Source organism: Eschrichtius robustus, chromosome 7 (assembly GCF_028021215.1).
Source record: "Eschrichtius robustus isolate mEscRob2 chromosome 7, mEscRob2.pri, whole genome shotgun sequence".
NCBI classification, from domain to species: domain Eukaryota; kingdom Metazoa; phylum Chordata; class Mammalia; order Artiodactyla; family Eschrichtiidae; genus Eschrichtius; species Eschrichtius robustus.
This window is the reverse complement of record NC_090830.1, coordinates 89,459,889-89,479,649: the sequence shown is the minus strand read 5'-3', so window position 1 is coordinate 89,479,649 and position 19,761 is coordinate 89,459,889. Positions and strand designations below refer to the sequence as shown.

The 19,761-nt window shown below is 39.3% G+C and overlaps 2 protein-coding genes across 7 annotated transcripts in view; one reads left to right on the top strand and one right to left on the bottom strand.

The window, feature by feature from the left end:
* Positions 1-12,959, bottom strand: part of SHLD2 (shieldin complex subunit 2) — a 94,575-nt gene extending 81,616 nt beyond the window's left edge. For 5 of the 6 annotated variants that reach the window (XM_068548017.1, XM_068548020.1, XM_068548022.1 and 2 more), the window contains exons 1-2: positions 12,897-12,959; positions 11,781-11,836 (exon numbers count right to left, since the gene is read on the bottom strand). The gene's annotated coding sequence lies outside the window, so the exon portion shown is untranslated. Of the gene's footprint in view, positions 1-11,780; positions 11,837-11,924; positions 12,010-12,896 lie in introns of those variants that run through there. The other variant, XM_068548018.1, reaches the window with a different exon arrangement.
* A 131-nt stretch (positions 12,960-13,090) lies between these two features.
* GLUD1 (glutamate dehydrogenase 1) overlaps positions 13,091-19,761 on the top strand; it is a 39,212-nt gene continuing 32,541 nt past the window's right edge. The window contains exon 1 of the mRNA XM_068548016.1: positions 13,091-13,712. Coding sequence (XP_068404117.1) covers positions 13,259-13,712 — 454 coding nt within the window. The 5' untranslated portion in view covers positions 13,091-13,258. The remainder of the gene's footprint in view (positions 13,713-19,761) is intronic.

Genomic DNA, 19,761 nt, shown 5'->3' with positions numbered 1-19,761 from the left:
TAGTAGGGGAGCAATACCAATGACATGCCCAGACCACACTCCTGAAAAGCTACCTCAGAGTCCCAAGCATGCCAGCAAAATGTGGAAACCATTAAGGAGTTTGCCTTGGGTCAGTGGGCCCAAAAGAGCCTGGGTTTAAGGAGGACCCAGCACTCACAGACCCGCTGACCAGAGGCCATGGAAGCATCAGGGACATCAGCCTCAGATGCAGCAGAGCAGACAGGGCCACTCAAGATTAAGCCAGTACAAGGTACAACCTAGTAGTGGCCAAGGGCAGAGGATGGCACAAAGATGAGAGGCCCCTTCCTCAATGCCAGAAAATATTATAAGGCTTCTCTATGAATACCTTCCACCCCAGAAAAAAAAAAGGGGGGGATGTGAAAAAACTGAACATTTATCCAAAGGACTGATTATTTACCCAAGGGTCTGAGTAAACCTGGAATTAACTAATAAATTAGACCAGAAGGTACTGACTTTATCCTAAATTGGCAAGATTGCTATTACCCAGTAGAAATAAGAAGCTCCAGAGTTAAGGAAGTTTCAGTTATAGAGAAATAATGAAAGTTACATGTTTGCACATTCAAATTTGTAGTTTACAAAATTTATGCCCACTACACTTGCAATTGGGTTTCTCACTGAACAAAAAGTAAAAAGGTAAAGCCCTTGCTGACATAATCTACCTCTCCAAAATCACACTGGTTTCTATCCATTCCTAAAATATGTCGAGGTCTTTCCTCTCTCATGGCTTCTCCACATGCTGTTTCCTTCACTTGTACCCACAGCTCTTTATATAGGTTGCTCCAACTCAGCCTTTAGTTTCAATGTAAATGTTTCTTCCTTGAAAAGGGCTCTCTGGCCACCCTATCTAAAGCAGCACAGCACCCTGTTACTTCTTCTCTAGCACTCCTTGCAATCTAACTTCCCAAGCTCTGTCCTTGTCTGTCTTGTTCACTGCAGGCTCTGGTCAATAATAGGTGCTCAATAAACAGTTCTACATGAATCAATGAATAATCAAAGTAAAATGTGAGAGAGAAAATAAACTTTAAAATCTTCTAATAAATCTGAGTATTAAGGAGTTTAAAAATTTAAAGTAGACAACCACCACATTTTAATTTGGATATGAAAGTCAAATAAAAGACCATAAATAAGTTCCTATTTCCATTTTAAGAACAATGCAATTACAGAGTTTTACAAAGACAGTTATGTAAATTCATAAGGTGCCTTCTCCAGACTAAAGCCATTTAAAACAGAAACACAAAACAGAAAAAATCCAACAAAGAATAAAGACAAGTTTCTTTTAAATTAAAATAAATAGGGACTTCCCTGGTGTCCAGTGATTAAGACTATGCCCTCCTATGCAGGGGGTACGGGTTCATCCCCTGGTTGGGGAGCTAAGATCCCATATTCCTCATGGCCAAAAAACCAAAACATAGAACAGAAGCAATATTGTTACAAATTCCATAAAGACTTTAATAATGTAAGATATCAATTCTTCCCATATGAATCTATAACTGTAATGCAACTTTAAGTAGAATACAAAAGGATCTTGTGTGTGTGTGTGTTTACAATGATCAATATTAGATATACTTAAATATGTAAATAACAACATAAGTTCCAGCTCTCCAAAGTGATGAGCAAGAGTCAAGCCAACTCATCCTATGAAAACAACTAAAAACACTAGGTGAAATATAAAAAACAAATCCTTAAAAGTCACTAAGCCATAATAAGATAGTAAGGAATTACCTAGTTAAAACTGTAAGAGAAAACCAGGAACCTAGAGTAAGTCAGCAATGGAGCTGCTTTTGATCTGAGGGCATTTGATCATGAGGGAAAATATAAATTTTTGTTTGATGATGTCATAGGGTATGAGGAACACAATTCAAAGCACAGGACCCACATAAAATGATGAGTCTAGTAAGACAGTATCCCCACAATAATCTGTAACCCTAAAGGGCAACACCCTCACGCTAAAAGTCATCTGAAAGTAAACCAGTCCCTGAAGTCCTATAACCAAGGTCTGCACTGTCTCATGGTCCCGGGAATTACAAACCTTGGATTAAGGTGACACTTTGCCTGACCCCAGGCACCTTTAGAATAAAACATAAAAAAATAAAAAGTTGCATAAAAAGAATAGGTAAGATACATATAAGATAAAGTGAGAGATGACAGAACTGAGTAGAGACAGTATTTGAAGAGGTAACAGTTGAAAATGTCATAGAAGTATGAAAGATCCCCATCTCTAGAATCAAAAATCACAAAGAACGAATATACAACAGAGGATATCAGTAAAGTCAATGAAATGGTCCTCTGAAGAGACACACCATCTGGTGAGTTGCCCCACCTGATCTCTTCCCATTTCTTCTCCTGCTTCTCCCCCTCCCCCACCAACACATATACTCACACTCCAGCCACAGTGAACTATGACAGAGCTACCTAATTCATATCATTATGACCAGGATTTTCTTTTGTTTAAAAAAAGAAAACACCTGGACCACATTTAGAAGGGGGGACAAGGATATCACAAGGATATCATAAAGATACACATAGATGAGAAATGAAATTAAAATTGGAAAGTCATCTTTCTGACCAAGTCACGTCATAGGTTTCTGGGCCAGCATTTAGACTGGACATGGCAGGCCAAAAGGCACCTGCTGCCCAAAGGCACCTTCCTAAAAGGCAATCAATCATCTGTAGCCTGAGGAACAAGGGATTAAGGTCACATGATCACCTGAAAGCACGTCCTGCTATGAGGACATAGCAGTGATCTTGATTAAGATCCATAGTACAGCTACAGGTAATTTGGCAAAAAGCATGTTGGTCAACATGATAATTTGGCTGAAATGACAATCAAAAATAAATATACCTGTACCGACATTAATTTCTTAGTTTTGATAAATGCATCGTGGCTATATAAGATGTTGATAGTAGGGAAAGATGGTTGAAGGGAACTCTGTAGTATCTTTACAACTCTTCTGTAAATCTAAAATTATTTCTAAAGAAAAATTATTTCAAGAAAAATTATTATAAATAAAATTATTCGAAATAAAAAATCAATTTTCAAAAGTGGAAAAATCAAAAATACCTAGTCATTGTTTTTGTTTCTGTTTTTCCAATTACAGTTTTCCCCCACTATGCAAAAGTAGAGCATTCCTCTGAAACCTTTCATAAGCCGAAATGGCGTAAAGTGAAGAAGCAATTACCTTAGGAGACATCTATGTAATGGATGCACAAGACAAATTGAGATAAAGCACAGATGCACACAGGAACAGTTCAAAGCTATGGCTGTTTGATGCTGACATGCTGAGTGTGGTTCCTGAGAAGGAGCTTGGTGGTGCACCGTCTCTATAATGGCTTGGCTCCCTTCAAGACAAACGCCGAGCGCTATTTTTGCTTTTCACCTTTTTTCATAAAGTGAAAGTCCTCTTCAGATTTCTTCTGGGTATTGAAAACCGGTACTAATGTAGGTCTTTCATAAAAGCGAAGTGGAGTAAGATGAACTTTCCAAAAGTGGGGGATACCTGTATTCTACCTTAATTACATCATGGAGTGCTTTTATGATCCTAGATATATATTTTTAAGCATTATTCTTTCATATTTCAAATTTTTCAGGTGTTATCCTACTTTTCAAAATTCTAATTGATTTTTTTTTTTTTTTTTTTTTGTCTGCACTGTGCAGCTTGCAGGATCTTATTTTCCTAACCAAGGATTGAACCCAGGTCGCCTGCAATGGAAGTGCTGAGTCCTAACCACTGGACTGCCAGGGAATTTCCTGTAGTTGATTTTTTGCCAATTATTTCTGCTTTCACTGATAACTATAGAGAAAAATTAGAAAAACGTAAATGTTCCATATTGAGAACCAATATGAAAAAATTGTGATTTAGATTAGAAACAACATGAATCTATAGAAATAGGTTATGAATAAAATCTAAGCAACCCTTGCTATCCCATCTAGCCTATTTCTGAGTTCAGACACCAAGAGCTGGGTCAGTGAAGAACACCTGTAGTTAAAAAGGTATCATGGACTTAGGGATAGTCTTTCTGTTATTCTCATTTGTACACTTTTTCATTTTTCTCTAAGTAAGTGTTAAAATAAATGAAAACCATAAGAGGCAAGGAATTGGAACTTCTCAGGGCTTGTTTTTTTTAGTTTTTCCATTTAAACTTTTTCTAATTAATTTAAAGCCAATTGTGATTGCTTCTTGAATGTGGTTGGGTTCACTTTTCTGGTGTTTGTATTGTATTTTTTAAAAAGGCAGAAAAGAATATGAAATTACAGAAGATAGTCAAAGTCTATAATTCATTAGACATAAAAAATACCAGATAATTATTATTCAAAAGTTTCATTTTATACCTGACCTAGAAAAAACACATGAAGGATAAATATTTGCTTTAATTTGAACCTTTCATCAGAAATACCCCACGTTCTTGAAGTCCAGATATTTGTTCTTTCTGTATTAACACCTTTTCACTGATACTTCATTCTTTTTTTCTTTTTTTTTTAAACAGCTGACTGGAATTTTCAGTGTGTATGGCTGGCAGATATCAACTTCTAGAATCTAAGATGTAATCCCTTTGTGTTTCTTTGGTTTTAGATGGCCCTACAAGAATGCAATCATAAAGATTCTACAGTTGATGAAGACACTGTGGAGGACAAAACTATGTAAAGGGCACCTTTACATAGCTAACCCATATATCTTCAAAACAGTCTTATCTCAAGCTGTGTTTCTGACAGTATGTTACTGTAACAGAGACTATGATGAGGCTGTCATTTCCACCCTTAGGACAAAGATAAGAAGAACTTCTAAGTTCAACATAAATGCTAGATTAGTCATCTTAATTTAAGCCATTTGCCTATGTGTTGCACCAACGACAATAAGTTACTGATGGCAGCTTCATCTGAAAATCTGTTGAAATCATTTGAGCACTTGATATTTCATTATAAATGCCAGATTTTTTTCCCAGAAGTTGAGGATGGGTTTCTGTTCTGTCTTCTTGTGTGGCAACAGAGCAAACACCACAGCATGGAGTTACTGCCTCGCAAGCTGTCAATGGTAAAAAGCTGTTCAAAAAAAAGGAGGCATAATCTTAAAACTATCATCATTATATAAGGTCTCAAAGGGAACTAGACTCTGCAAATTTCTCAGTGTGGAGAACATGAAACATAATGATGATAGTTTCAAAGGGAACTAGAATCTGCAGATTTCTCAATGTAGAGAACATGAAACCATAAGCATCACAATTCCCAGTGTCATGGTTAAGAATGCTTCACCCCTCTTAAACTGTACTTGTATTCTAAGAAAATGTATTATCACAATAAGATAGCATGGAGAGGATGTTATTTTTGATGGCAAATATGGTAAACACTGTTGGCTGCCAATTGAACAGTTATTCCTTCCACAACTTTCTCCCCTGCCAGCAGAGCCTGCCTATACTTCAGAAGCTAAAAGTGCCAGAAAGTCCTCTTTCTAGCCTCCCTTACAGCAAGAGCATGGGCAAATAACCAATCCTAGCTACTGGGGCCTAAGAGAGCTGAGCAAGCTGGCAGGCCTTTGGAAAAGGTTTTTTTCATCAATAAAGAGATATGTATGGGAGGAAACTGCTGTTCTTCTACATAATACTTGGTTGTGTCTGCATGTGACCCCTGGAACCACTGTAGCAATCTTGCAACCATGAGGAAAGATATCACCAAGTTGCTAAAAATAACACAGAGAAAAGCCCTAGGTCCCTGAAGTACTGGATCACTAAGCCCTGTACCAACAATGAATATCCTTGCCTCTGGACTTCTTGTTGGATAATAGTTACTAGTTAGTTTATGGCTTTAGTTTAAGCCATCTTTATTTGGATATTGTTACTTGAGGGCCAAAGCATCCTAACTAACAAAGCTAATGAATATCTGTTCATTGCATGCTATCCAGATCAGGAAGTTAAATTGTTGCTACTTAGCCAACTCCAGCCATTACTGTTACTTGAAAACTGGGTTGGCCTCTGGGTGGGTGTCCAGCCAACAAACACAACCAAGCCAAAGATCGGGAGAAGGATTTATTACTACTTGCAGCAAGTAAGGAGAACACCTGGGATCCTTCCCAAAGCAGTGTCTCCCAGAACAGCAAAAGTGGGGAAGTTTTAAGGTAAGGGTACCTGCATATTCACGTAGGCACTTGAGCAGAGGAGAATTCGGCATAATGCATGGCCAAAAAAACACAAAACAAAAACAAATTGGGGCAAAGGTCAACAGAGTCCAAGCTTTAGTGTTTCGAAGTCAGGAGGGTCAACATCATTCCATCCTCCACCTGGATGGGACTTCAGTTCCTGCAGAACTCAAAGATATATTATTATGTATATCCCCTGAGGAGGAACTAGGACTCTGCTTTATCACTGCACTATTGTTTGCCTTTTCTCTGTTCCTGCATTCCCTCAGTTCCCTTAAGATCATAATTACTGAGACTTGTTCAAGGGCAAGCATTGTGGCCAGGCTTAGATCACAGAATGGCTTCTCTTATGTCAAGAAAACCACTCCTGGTTCTCTTTCTCCAGGGACCCTTAACTTATCTGCTTACATTACCAGTGTCTCTACCTTAATCCCTACTGCTTCATTCACGTTTTTCTTTTCTGCCTTTCACTAAGGAGCAAACTCAGTATAATTATACACACATCTATCCTTCACAGTAAAGTCTGTTTCTTCTGCATCTCTCCATGATGGCCAACGGGAAGGTACTTTTTGCTTCTCCAGTATATTTTTCAGTTATGTTTGCTTTTAACAGCATCAGAAATGTGTTGCAATTTTTAGCTTATAATTTCTTTCTTTCTTTTCCCTAATTCCATATTGAAATCACAACTGATCTAAAATTTCCAGAGAGAAAATGCTAAAGATAGAATAAAGATTTGCTGTTATAGAGGGTCATCCACATAGATCAATAAGTGGAGCTGAATGGTGAGACATCTTGAATAATGAATAACTGAATGTACTATCCTTTTTACCTATAAGGAAAGCAAAAAACTTAACATCAATTTAAAAAAAGAGAGAGACAGAGACATAATGAATTACACACACGTGAGTTCAAAATCCTAGCTTAGAACAGTTAATTTTTAAGAGACCTCACTTGTTTCTTGCATGCTATGCTTAAAGGCATAAAGAACCTACTACAATTTTTCATGTTTACTCATAACAGGGAAAGAACCCTTAAGCAAGAGTTGATAAAACCTTTGTTGAATATTATTCAGCAACACAGCAAAATGAAAACTTAGCCAAACTAGCCAAGCAGATATAACTGACATTTGATTTATTAAGAAAAAAAAAGTTTTTTAAGAGGAAAAAGACTACAAACCCTGAAAATTTCAGATCCTTTTCTTGGATATAGTTTCTTTTACTGTTTTTCTGCTTATTACAAAAACATACTCACTAAAGGGGACAAAAAATCCAAAATTACAAACTTTTCTGAATATCAATCAGAAGCACAAAAGCAAATATTAGAAAAAATTATCCTTAAAACTACGGAACAAAGACTTGAAAAACAATCCATGATGCACCAAAATTACCAGTACTCGAATAAAAAACAGAACTGGAGATATTCATAATGGCTGTTTAAGCCAAACTGTTATGATGATCAAATTGCTTTTAACCAAAATATACGCTACCCTGTATTTTCAAACCATGGTGTCATTTATCTTCAGGCCTTTGCAAATGGTCTCCCCTCTTTATGGGGTACTCCTCTCTCCCCCACACTCATCTGGCTGATTAATGAGGTACTGACAAGCACTTGAGAACTAAAACCTATTAAAATTAATAACGTGGGGCGACTTCCCTTGTGGCACAGTGGTTAAGAATTTGCCTGCCAACACAGGACACACGGGTTCGAGCCCTGGTCCAGGAAAATCCCACATGCCACGGAGCAACTAAGCCCATGCGCCACCACTACTGAGCCTGCACTCTAGAGCCCGCAAGCCTCAACTACTGAGCCCGCGTGCCACAACTACTGAAGCCCGTGCACCTAGAGCCTGTGATCCGCAACAAGAGAAGCCACCGCAATGAGAAGCCCGCACACCGCAACGAAGAGTAGCCCCCGCTCGCCACAACTAGAGAAAGCCCGCGCACAGCAACAAAGACCCAAAGCAGCCATATAAATAAATAAATAAATAAAAATTAATAACGTGGGGACCTGATTTAAATAAAAAATCAAGATTTTTAGTTCCTTGTTTTAAAAGCCCTTTTAAAAAAATTAAATATTTGATTTGTTATATCATTTGGTTTTATTATATCATTTTTAATATCCAGATAGGAAAATTTATGTCAAATATGAACTAAACAACTCTATAAGAAAAACAAAATTCTGATATTAAATTCTTTCTAAGTTCAAATTCACCACTCACTCTTAAGGTAAAGTAGTCCTGAGATGAAAGAGTTTGAAAACTGATATTCTGTGTAATAGGTTATTCACTGCAGCACCACTGTAACTTCAAGATATTGGAAACAACCTATACATCCATCAATCATAGAATAGCAAAAATAATCATGGCACATCCATACAATGAAGTACTATACAACAGTAAAAAAGAGTAAGGAGCAATTAGGCAATAAAATTAAACACATCCAGATTGGAAAGAAAGAAGTAAAACTACCTCTACTTGCAGATGACATGATCTTGTATATAGAAAATCTTAATGAATCCACTACAATAATTATCAGAACTAATAAATGAGTTCAGTAAGGTCGAAGCATAAAAGATCAATATACAATAATCAACTGTATTTCTGTATACTTGCAATGAATAATCTGAAAATGGAGTTAAGAAAACAATTCCAGTTATAATAGCATCAAAAAGAATAAAATACCTAGTAATAAATTTAACAAAGGAAGTGCAAAACTTATATTCTGAAAAGACAAAACATGGCTGAGAGAAATTTTAAAAGACCCAAATACATGAAAAGACATCTCATGTTCATGAATCAGAAGATGTAATATTGTTAAAATGGCACCACTCAGCAGGTTGATCTATAGATTCAACATAAAACTAAAATTCCAGCTGGCTTCTTTGCAGAAATAGACCACCTGATCCTAAAATTCATATGAAAATTCAAGGGACTCAGAAGAACCAAACAATCTTGAAAAAGAACAAAGTTGGAGGACTCACACTTCCCAATTTCAAAACTTATTACAAAGCTGCACTAACCAAGACCCTGTGGTACTAGCATAAGGACAGACATATGGGTGAGTGGAAAAGAACTAAAGAATGCAGAAATAAACCCTCACATCTAGGTCAACTGATTTCAAGAGAGTGTGAAGACACTTCAGTGGGGAAGAAATAGTCTTTTGTTGAACAAATAGTGCTGGAACAACTGGTTATCCACATGCAAAAGAATGAAACTGCATTCGTTCCTTACTCCATGCACAAAAAATCAACTTGAAATGTAAAAACTAAAACTACAAAACTCTTAGAAGAAAACACAGGTGTAAATCTTCACGATCTTCAATTAGACAATGGTTTCTTAGACATGACACCAAAAGCACAAGCCACAAAAGAAAACATTTATAAGTTGGACTTCATCAAAATTAAAAACTTATGTGCTTCAAAGGCCATCATCAACAAAGTGAAAAGACAAGCCACAGAATGGAAGTAAACACTTGCAAATCATATATCTGATACAGGATTTATATCTAATATATATAAAGAACTCTTACAAGTCAACAATAGAAAGACAATCCAATTTAAAAGTGGAAAAAGGATATGAATTTCTTTTTAAAAAATATATACAAATCATCAATAAGTACATAAAAAAGATGCTCAACATCATTAGCCATCAAGGAAATGCAAATCAAAACCAAAATGAGTCACCCCTTCACACCAGAAAATAACAAGTGTTGGGGGGCTGGGATGAACTGGGAGGTTGGGACTGACATATATACACTACTATGTATAAAATAGATAACTAATGAGAACCTACTGTATAGCACAGAGAACTCTACTCAATGCTCTGTGGTGACCTAAATGGGAAGGAAATCTAAAAAAGAGGGGATATAGGTATACGTATGACTGATTCACTTTGCTGTACAGCAGAAACTAACACAACATTGTAAAGCAACTATACTCCAATAAAAATCTGCAAAAAAAAAAGTGTTGGGGAGAATACAAAGAAATTAGAATCCTCTGCCTATAGGAATTAAAATGGTCCAGCTTATGTGGAGAACAGCTGGGCAGCTCCTCAAAAGATTAAACAGAGACCCAGCAATTCCACTCCGAAGTGCGTAACCAACAGAACTGAAAACATCCATCCCAACAAAAACTTGTACAAGAACGTTCATAACAGCATTATTCACAATACCCCAAAAGTGGAAATAACCAAATGTCCATCAAAGATGAATAGATTAAAAAAAGAGGGCTATAGCCATACAATGAACACTATTCAGCCATTAAAAGAAAAGAAATATTGATACATGCTACAACACGGATGAATCTTTAAAACATACACTAAGTGAAAGAAGCCAGTCACAAAGAACCATATATATTGATTGCATGATTCCAGTTAAACAAAATGTCCAGAACAGACAAATCTAGAGACAGAAAGTAGAAAGTATGTATTATCTTTCCAAATTAAATTATTTTTAAAACAACTATGTTGTTCCTGCATTTATATGCTGTCTTTCTAAATCCTAAAATAATTCTAAAATATTTTTTAAAGCACTTGAAAGCACAAACGCATGCTACGAATCAAAGAGAAAAGACCTGGAATTTTGAAACAGCTAAGGAAAACTCATAAACCTTAAAGGCAGAAAACCAGTTGTCTTTGTTGAATGCTATCAAATGACCAAAATTCCCTTCAAGTTAAATTCTAGCCTCCTTTTGTTTTTTTGTTTTGTTTTGTTTTTTAATTTTTATTTTATTTATTTTTTATACAGCAGGTTCTTATTAGTTATCTATTTTATACATATTAGTGTATACGTGTCAACCCCAATCTAGCCACCTTTTGAACTGAAAATTATTATCAATAAACTTTAATTTGCAAAATATCTGTATATTTTATAAAGCAATCATCAGTGTAAAGCTGAAACTCGCTAGACTTTACATCACAGTAAATAAGTTTAGACTAAATGCAACAAATACTTAACATACTTCTTGGAATAACAGAAATAGCATAATTTGGAGTCAGATACACGGTTTGAATCTTAGCATGCTATTTACCATCTAGGTGATCATCAACAATTTGCTTGGTCTCTGTGAGCCTCAGTTCACCCTCCAGATAAATCAGGAATTATAATACCTACTTCAGAATGAAAAGAAACATCCAACTACTTACTAAATGGGAAGGTGGGGGTCAGGACAGTGTTTGGATGATTTCACTCTTTTTAAAAAATCTATACAGTTTGAATTTTTTTTAGAACTTGTAAATAATTTTAAAACAATGATTTTAAAAATTAAAAAATCTACTTTAGGGGTTCTTTTAGAGATATTTCGTAAAACATCTACACATAGGAGACTCTCAATTAAAATTTCCTCACTCCTTCCATAGCATTTCTACCTTCTTGAATTCAGGTGAACAAAACTGGGAAGAAGCAAAGTTAAACGTTTATTTTTCTGAAGGCTATAGTTATCAAGAAAGAGATAAACAAGGGCAATAAAACTAAGCCTTTAAACCACTTTCCTCAAAACATACCTAAGAATTTAATCTGAAGGGGAAAAATTTCCACGTTTACTGATTCTAATCACTTTATTCTAATACTTTGTTTTTGCTTGTTGTTGTTTTTGCAATATAAAATAATACTATCAAGTGAAAAGGAAATTTAGTACCTTAATCATTTGACCAACAAGACAAATTCAGGATTCAGTCCAGAGAATTGTTATCACTGAAAAACACAATACAAATATAATGACTATCATTTATCTAGCAAATAAGATAATACTAAAAAGAGATAAAAATAAGATAAGCTCCACCTTTTTTGCTTTGACAGCACACTGAATAGATGAATGTAATTCAGTTGATCTAGGTTATCACCTTATACTGTACAGAATACTGTGAGAATTAAAACATTCTCTTCCATATGCTAACAGATGAATAAAGTGAATGTCAGGAAGCAAAATCGTCTTGCAGGTCAAAAAAGTGCCATTTTAAAATCACAAACGTACACTGGGACCGCTAAAGCTGGTTATGCGGCCTTTGATAGCTTGTCTTAAAAACTGAGTCATTAGACTTTTACAAGCATCTAATGTATAACTTTAGCATTTCTCATCAAGTATGTGTAAGTACATAATTAAACCCTCATGTCCTTTAACGTTTACAAATCCTATTCTGGACCATTAATACATATACTCCTGAGAAAGAATATCCGGGAGTATTATTGCATTTCTATAGCGTCCTTGTTTTTAGACTATTTCAAGAACGTATCTCTGAAATGGGGAAGCACACTCAGTAAATTTTAGAAAGATACAACGATTTACACAACTATTTCATCTCAACCTCATTGAGTGGTTGAATGGAACAAAATTAAAAACTTAAAGTGGTGAAAGCCAATAGGTAAGGGATTCCCCAGCTCCCAGGCTTTCTCCTTTCCACTTCCTGCAAGCCACTTCAAAACTCCAACTCCGATGACGAGAGTTCTTCGAAGTCCCAGCGGATAAAGCCAAGCTCTTAGCCCGACCTCCAAACGCTGCTTCTCCGGGCCGCCCCAAGACAGGCGCAGGGGTGGCAGGATGGCTGCCCCGCGCCCGAGGGCGCGCGGGCGGAAAGGAGGGACACCCATGACTCATTCGCCCTCGGCCCACCGCCAGACCGCACCACCTTCACCCGCGCGAGGTCCCGGGACCGGACTCTCAGCGCCCCCCAGAGGCGGGTAGGCCCCTTCCCCAAGAAGGCCCCCTCCCCCGGCAAAACACCCTCCCCGGACGAGGCCCAGGGCGCGCACAAACCTGAGACACCTGCTCCCCTCAGATCCCGGAAGCTTGCGGGGTCCCTCGCCCCGCCCCTCGCCCTGCGAGCATGCGCACCAGGACGGCCCGCGCCTGCGCGCCCCCGAGAGCCCCCGCTGGCGCACGCCGCCGCCCCGGCTCCCTGGGCGGCGCGCGCCCCCTGCCATGCAATTTACAGGCGACGTTGGCCCACTGCACCCAGAGTCCGTCCTCCCGTTAGGCGGCGAGCGCCGGAGGGGAGGGGACAGCCAGGAAGGCAGGAAGCTGCGGCTTAAAAGGGCAGCCCGCGCCGGGCCTTTCCTCCCTCTGTCCGTCCCCGGGCCTGTGAGAGCGCCTGCCTCCGCGGCCTCCGTCCTGCCGCCATGTACCGGTGCCTGGGTGAAGCGCTGCTGCTGTCCCGCGTCGGGCCCGCAGCCCTAGGCTCGGCGGCGGCCGACTCGGCCGCGCTGCTGGGCCGGGCCCGCGGGCAGCCCGCTGCAGCCGCCGCCGCCCCGCAGCCGGGGCTCGCGCCGCCCGGCCGGCGACAGTACAGCGAGGCGGCGGCCGACCGCGAGGACGACCCCAACTTCTTCAAGATGGTGGAGGGCTTCTTCGACCGCGGCGCCAGCATCGTGGAGGACAAGCTGGTGGAGGACCTCAAGACCCGGGAGAGCGAGGAGCAGAAGCGGAACCGGGTGCGTGGCATCCTGCGGATCATCAAGCCCTGCAACCATGTGCTGAGCTTGTCCTTCCCCATCCGGCGCGACGACGGCTCCTGGGAGGTCATCGAGGGCTACCGGGCCCAGCACAGCCAGCACCGCACGCCCTGCAAGGGAGGTGAGCCCCTCGCGCCCTGTTCCACGGCCCTGCCCTGCCTCGCCCGGCCTCCTGCCTCCTGCCTCCGGGTCACGGCTCGACTCAGCCCCGGCGGGCACTGTCCTCCTCCCACGCTCCCCGCTCCCTCCCAGCCCCGGCCTGGGATGTGTCACGCTCAGGTGGATAGTGAATTTTCCGCCCTATCCCCACCACGTAGTTGGTCCTTCCCCCGCGAGCCGTCATCCCTGGCTTATGCTTGTTGATGCTGTATGCAGAAGACACTGCACCGCTCTTTTGATCCTAGCGACTGTGACAAACAGGGTGGGTCTTGACGGAAATCACTTGTAGAAAAGGAAATGACCGGCCCATCAGATTGTGCCTGTACAAGATTTTGTGGGCTTCTATGACTCAAGCGAACGCAAACCACAAAATAATTGTTTTCGGGTTTTTTCACCCTTTGTACAACAGTGACAGATGATACAGTAACATACAAAATGAATTGCCTTTTAGGTTTGAAATCCAGAGTTTTACTAACCAAATGAATTTATTAATTATACTTCGATCTTTTATTAAATTACTTTCCTACTCTGGCAGCTTCAGTTTTGCACACACAAAAAAAGGTAATACATGAGCAGTGTAACATCTGACAAACACCAGGCATCCTGACAGTAAATCTAAAGGGTGTAGACTGCAGGACGGCCCGCCAGCCAATAGAATGAGATAGCCCTGGGGGTGTGTACTGGTCCAGGCTAGCACCAGATTTGAGCTTGAGGAAAAGATAAAGTGCTTGAAGAAAGGGGATGAGTCGGTTAAAATTTGATAGTCACCAAGTTATCCTGTAGTTTAAATTTTTGAATGTCTGTAGATTTGGCTTCTTCTGCAGTCAGATTGCTTTCTTTGAGCAAATAAAGGCTCTCCCCCCCTACTTTTCCCCCCTTAAAATCGCACAATGCATCTTTAATGGTGCTTAAAAGTAATGTGGCAAAACCATTTTTTTCTGTTAAAAAATTATGTAGAATAAAGGACCCGAGGAGGTAGAGTCTAGCTGGAGGTTGCTTGGCTAATAAGCACAGAGGATGTTGGTCTAGACCCTTTGTCTCAGTAAATCTGGTCCAGTGTTCTGTTATACCAGCTGACTTCTAAGGATGATTTTTAGAAATCTCTCTAGCAGAAAAATTTGAGCTCTGCTGGCATTCTTAGCCCAGGAACAAAGGTTGCTTCAAACTACAAAGGTAAATGATTTACCTCTACTACTTGCTAAATTTGCATTGACCCCACCCACTTCTAGGACTTAACCTTTAGAGCTTAATTATCCTGTAGCTCTCAGTTTCCTCTTCTAAAACCAACGTTTGAACCACTTTGACCTCTGGTTTCCCTTTCCAGCTCCAATATACGTAAAACATACACACTGTCCATCTACAGCACCACAGCGCCTTCTTCCTATCCACTCCCTTATTCTCGAAACCAAGAATACAAGTTCAAGCTCCCAAGAAAAGCAAAGATGTTGGAAGAAGAGGCAAAGTTAGCAAATATTAAATTGCAGTGTTTCTTTAGAATGGACATCAAGTTTATATACTGTCTTGTTGGCAGTATTTTCCAGTTGCTTAAAAGGTATGCAGCAAAACCAGTATATTTGTTTTTCTGCAGGATCTGACTTCGTTTCCTTGAAGTTCTTTATATTATTCTGTTCTTTCTATGCCAGGCCCTCTCCTATCATGAGTCACAACTCCACAGACTCACTAAAGCAACTAAAGTTTGCCCTAGTTTGTTAGTCCTCTTCCTCTTGCCACAGCAGTTTTATACCAAAATAATAATAAACTTAGCAACAAATTGCATCAGCTATAGAAAGCACTGTTACTGTAACACTTGTTCCTACTAGAATGTAAGATACAATTCTCTGTTATATTTATCCCATTTACAAGAAGGCTTGCTAGTGAAAGCACTACTAAATCCCAGCATATTAACAGAGAAACGGAAGTGCAACTAATAAATAGTAGCAAGCATTACAAGATAATGTGAAAGAAAATCAGCCTCTACAAAGTGATAAATTTATTATCTTAAGAAATTTGAAAGACTTTATGGAGAGAAAAGGATGGGGGAGGATCAGATAGCTATGCAGGCTCTTCAACATATTTTGGGAGTGCTTAAGATAATGAACAGGGGGCTTCCCTGGTGGCGCAGTGGTTGAGAATCTGCCTGCCAATGCAGGGGACGCGGGTTCGAGCCCTGGTCTGGGAGGATCCCACGTGCCGCGGAGCGGCTGGGCCCGTGAGCCACAACTACTGAGCCTGCGCTTCTGGAGCCTGTGCTCCGCAACAAGAGAGGCCGCGATAGTGAAAGGCCCGCGCACCGCGATGAAGAGTGGCCCCTGCTTGCCACAACTAGAGAAAGCCCTCGCACAGAAACGAAGACCCAACACAGCCATAAATAAATAAATAAACAAATAATTAAAAAAAAAAAAAGATAATGAACAGGATACTAAATAGATGATCAGCAAAATGGGGGTACTGTAGACATCCATGCTTTGCTTTCATGACACTCTGGGATTTTCCTACCCATTTATCACCCCCGTCTTGTTGCAGAGAATGTATATTCCAAGAGGGACTTATTTTCAGTGGGTTTTTTCCCTCTAATTAAACAGTACAAGAAAGTTGTTAACCTCCTTGGTCTCACTCTAGTTCTAGAAATATAGCATATATTAGGTGACTGAGATTTTTTAAAATGCTTTGGATAAGCCATGTGAACTTACCCTCCAAAGCACACTTTTCTCTCCCCATCCTAACTCAGCTGCCTTCTCGACCAACTTCTTTGGGCTGGGGGGACCCTTGTCTGCTCCTCATCATCCTTTTCCCAACCCTCAGCTTTCTAATCTTTCATCAAGAGCAACCTTTTACCTGAGTTTTCCGACATAAAATTCTCAAGGTTGTAGCAAACAACAATCTAATTTATAATATGGGTAAGGGAAACAGGTGGTTTTAAAACCTGAGGGTGGCTGATGTGTACTTTATACTGAGTAAATATTTAATAAGTAAATATTTAATAATACATACTGTTTTTGTGCTTCTCTTTTCCCACATAACCATATTTAAATGAAGGCAATAGATTTGCATCTGTTAAGGATTTGCAAGAGAGCGTGCTTCATGCTCAGAAAGGAAGTTTTAAGGGAGGCCTTAAAAATATTTTCAGCAAAGATGAACCTTGTGGGAATTTGCTTTAAGGAGACTTTCAAAGGTTCTTACGTGTTTGAAAACATTATCAGTGATTATTCCTGTTAACTTTTTCAGAATAACTTCTCTGTATTTTATTGGCCCTGGTTCGACCTGAGATTAATATACCTTTTTAGAAGGAAATTTATTATTTAACTCATTGGGGGAGAAGTAGAGAGATTGATGATAGCAGTTCATTGATGTAGGAGTCAGTTTATTTTCTATTCCCTCCTGTTCTCCCATCCTCCACCCCCCTCAGGTCTTCAGATTAAAAATGTTGAGTCCAAATTTCCTGTGACTGATTTTTCCTCTTAGAACTTTCTAAAATTATCATTTAAATAAAGTTGATGGAATCCTGATGCACTGACCTAAATCTTTCATTTAACTGCAAATATCAGCAACCCCCCCCAAAAAAAAAGTGTACCTTATGTTAACCCACTGACTTGTTTTTAAGAGCCAGAATGCAAAAAAAGAAACAGTAGGAGGTAGATGGTCTTCGTTCTTGTCTTTGGGCGGCAGGATACAGGGGTTGGGGGCAGGGCAGCCAGCTAAGGGTTGGAGTCGGTACAGTATTGAAGTTCCCCTCAGCCTTTGGGATCTAAGTTTGTGGTAAATGATAGTGCTTTTTGAGAAAACACTAGAAGGTACTGATACTGTTTTAAAATGAGACATCCTCTGCTTTCACTGGAAAAAAATGTTTCTTACTTATTTCTCCTATGCTGAATTGACAACCATCAAAACGGGTAACTTTGAATAAATTCACGCTATCTAATATTTTTAGAGTGTGAGGCTGTGTCTACGTCTGCTGCCACAAGGTAAATGTAGTCTTTGTATGTAAATTTAACTCAACCTGGAAGTTCAGTTAGAACACAGGTAGTTTATGTCTTCTACCCTCTAGCCCTTAGCCCTGAGTTATTGCTGTTTTTAATACTTTTTTAGTTAAATATGAATTGCGTTGCTGTTATAAAGGTCTTCTTATTTCATGGGAGCCAAATGCCCTCCCCGAAAATACTAGGGAATGAAGAGCTACGATAATGGTGGAGACCTATAAGCCAGGTTGTCCTTCAGTCTTCCTGTCACTTTGTGTGAATCCCTCTAGCTAGTTTGCTTTGGCAGTAAAAACCCCATATGCAGGAAGACAAACACTTACTGCTCACTTAATATGCAAAGGACACTTTTCAGGAATTGGGGCATCAAAAACTGGAGGACAAACACCAGTAGTATGTATCAAACTCCAGATAAACTGACAATGTTTAAATTTCTAAGAAATGACTTAGATTTTATAACTTATACAGTGGGAAGAAACTGGGTTTAGATTGTTGGTGATAATTTAGATTACTTAGGAAAATTGTTTCTTATCCAATTATGTTAAAGATACTGAGGGCTTTGCCAACAACCAATAATAATTAGGTTGTTATAATGTAAATAATAAAGGAAAAAACCTTTAATATCACTTTAATGAAGCACATTGATTCATAAATGGCCCATAATTGCTCTACCCAACAAACCCCTGTTAAAATACATACATATGACTCAAATGTTCTAATAATAGTGAAAGTTATAAGATGAAGCAGCTCTACTCCCAGTCCTTTCCTACAAGATAACCGTGAACAGTCTTAAGTCCACAGCTATTATCTAAAACTGACCTAGCTATCCAGATGAATCAGTGTTTTCCCCTTTCCAGAGGCAGAAATTAATGCAGATTGAAGTACTCACTATCAAGACTGAAGTGTTAATGTATGAAATACTACTGATAAAGGCAGGATAGGTTTTATGAAGGGCAAGAGGACAATCTGGGAGAGGGCTGCTCAAGACATTTTTAGTTACCTTTCAAAAGGCAGCTAGCTGTACCTGGGAGAGTCTGCCTTCACAAAGGTCAACTGGCAAAACAAGGGATAGCAATAATAGCATTTATTGAGCTCTTACATGGTGTACACCAGGCATTTTGCTAAGAGCTTTTCATGCATCACTGCTTTGATTCCTCAGAACAACCTCATGAATGCACTGTTGACCCAGATTTTCGGATGCAGATACTAAGGCTGAAGAGTGAGGTCTCCCTTCGCAGGGTTACACAGCAGTAAGTAGTAGGGTTGGGTTCAGGCTCCAGCCATCAGATTCCAGCACCCACCTTCTTAGTCATTGTCTGGATTTATTCATGTAAAAAGTTACAAATTGTATCATGGGGTAAGCACTGATTGAGAATCATGTCATGCCATCAACACAATGATTCCTACTACTTTGGATCATTTGAAATTTGTTAATAGCTATTAGAAGACCTAACTTCTTGCTAGAAAATAAATGCATTCACAGGTGATGTCTTTACCAGTCCCTTTTGTTGTAATTACTTAGGCAATGAAGGAACATTTTAAAGAGAGTTTTCCATTGAAAGAGGTTTCAAGAGCTTTGGTGTTTAAACAGTTTATATCGGCCAGAAAAACTCATTTCTCCACCAGAGTGTTATTTCATGTATCTTTATGGGTCTTCAGTGCGATAATTTTTTTAGCACTTTGCAATTTGCACTTTGTTTATTCTTTAGAGTTAGTCAAAATTTATTACTACTCAGGTCACTAATTTTTAAATGGCTTTCTTCTGGGTGTCTCTTCCTAAAAACTAAGAAAAGCCTTTGTTTATCATGAATTGCTGTTCTCTTGATTGTTCTTGGAGAAAGTCTGTCAGACCTTCTAATTTTTCTAAATTGCTGCTTGGCTAGAGGAAAATATGAAAGATGACACAAATGAAAATTATAAAGGTTGATTTTCCTTTCCTGGAACCAGTCAGTAAGTGACACAGTTGGAAGCACACTGGGTAATATGTTACTGCAATAGGAGTTCAAGGAAGATGCCCGGGAAAGACCATCTTGATTT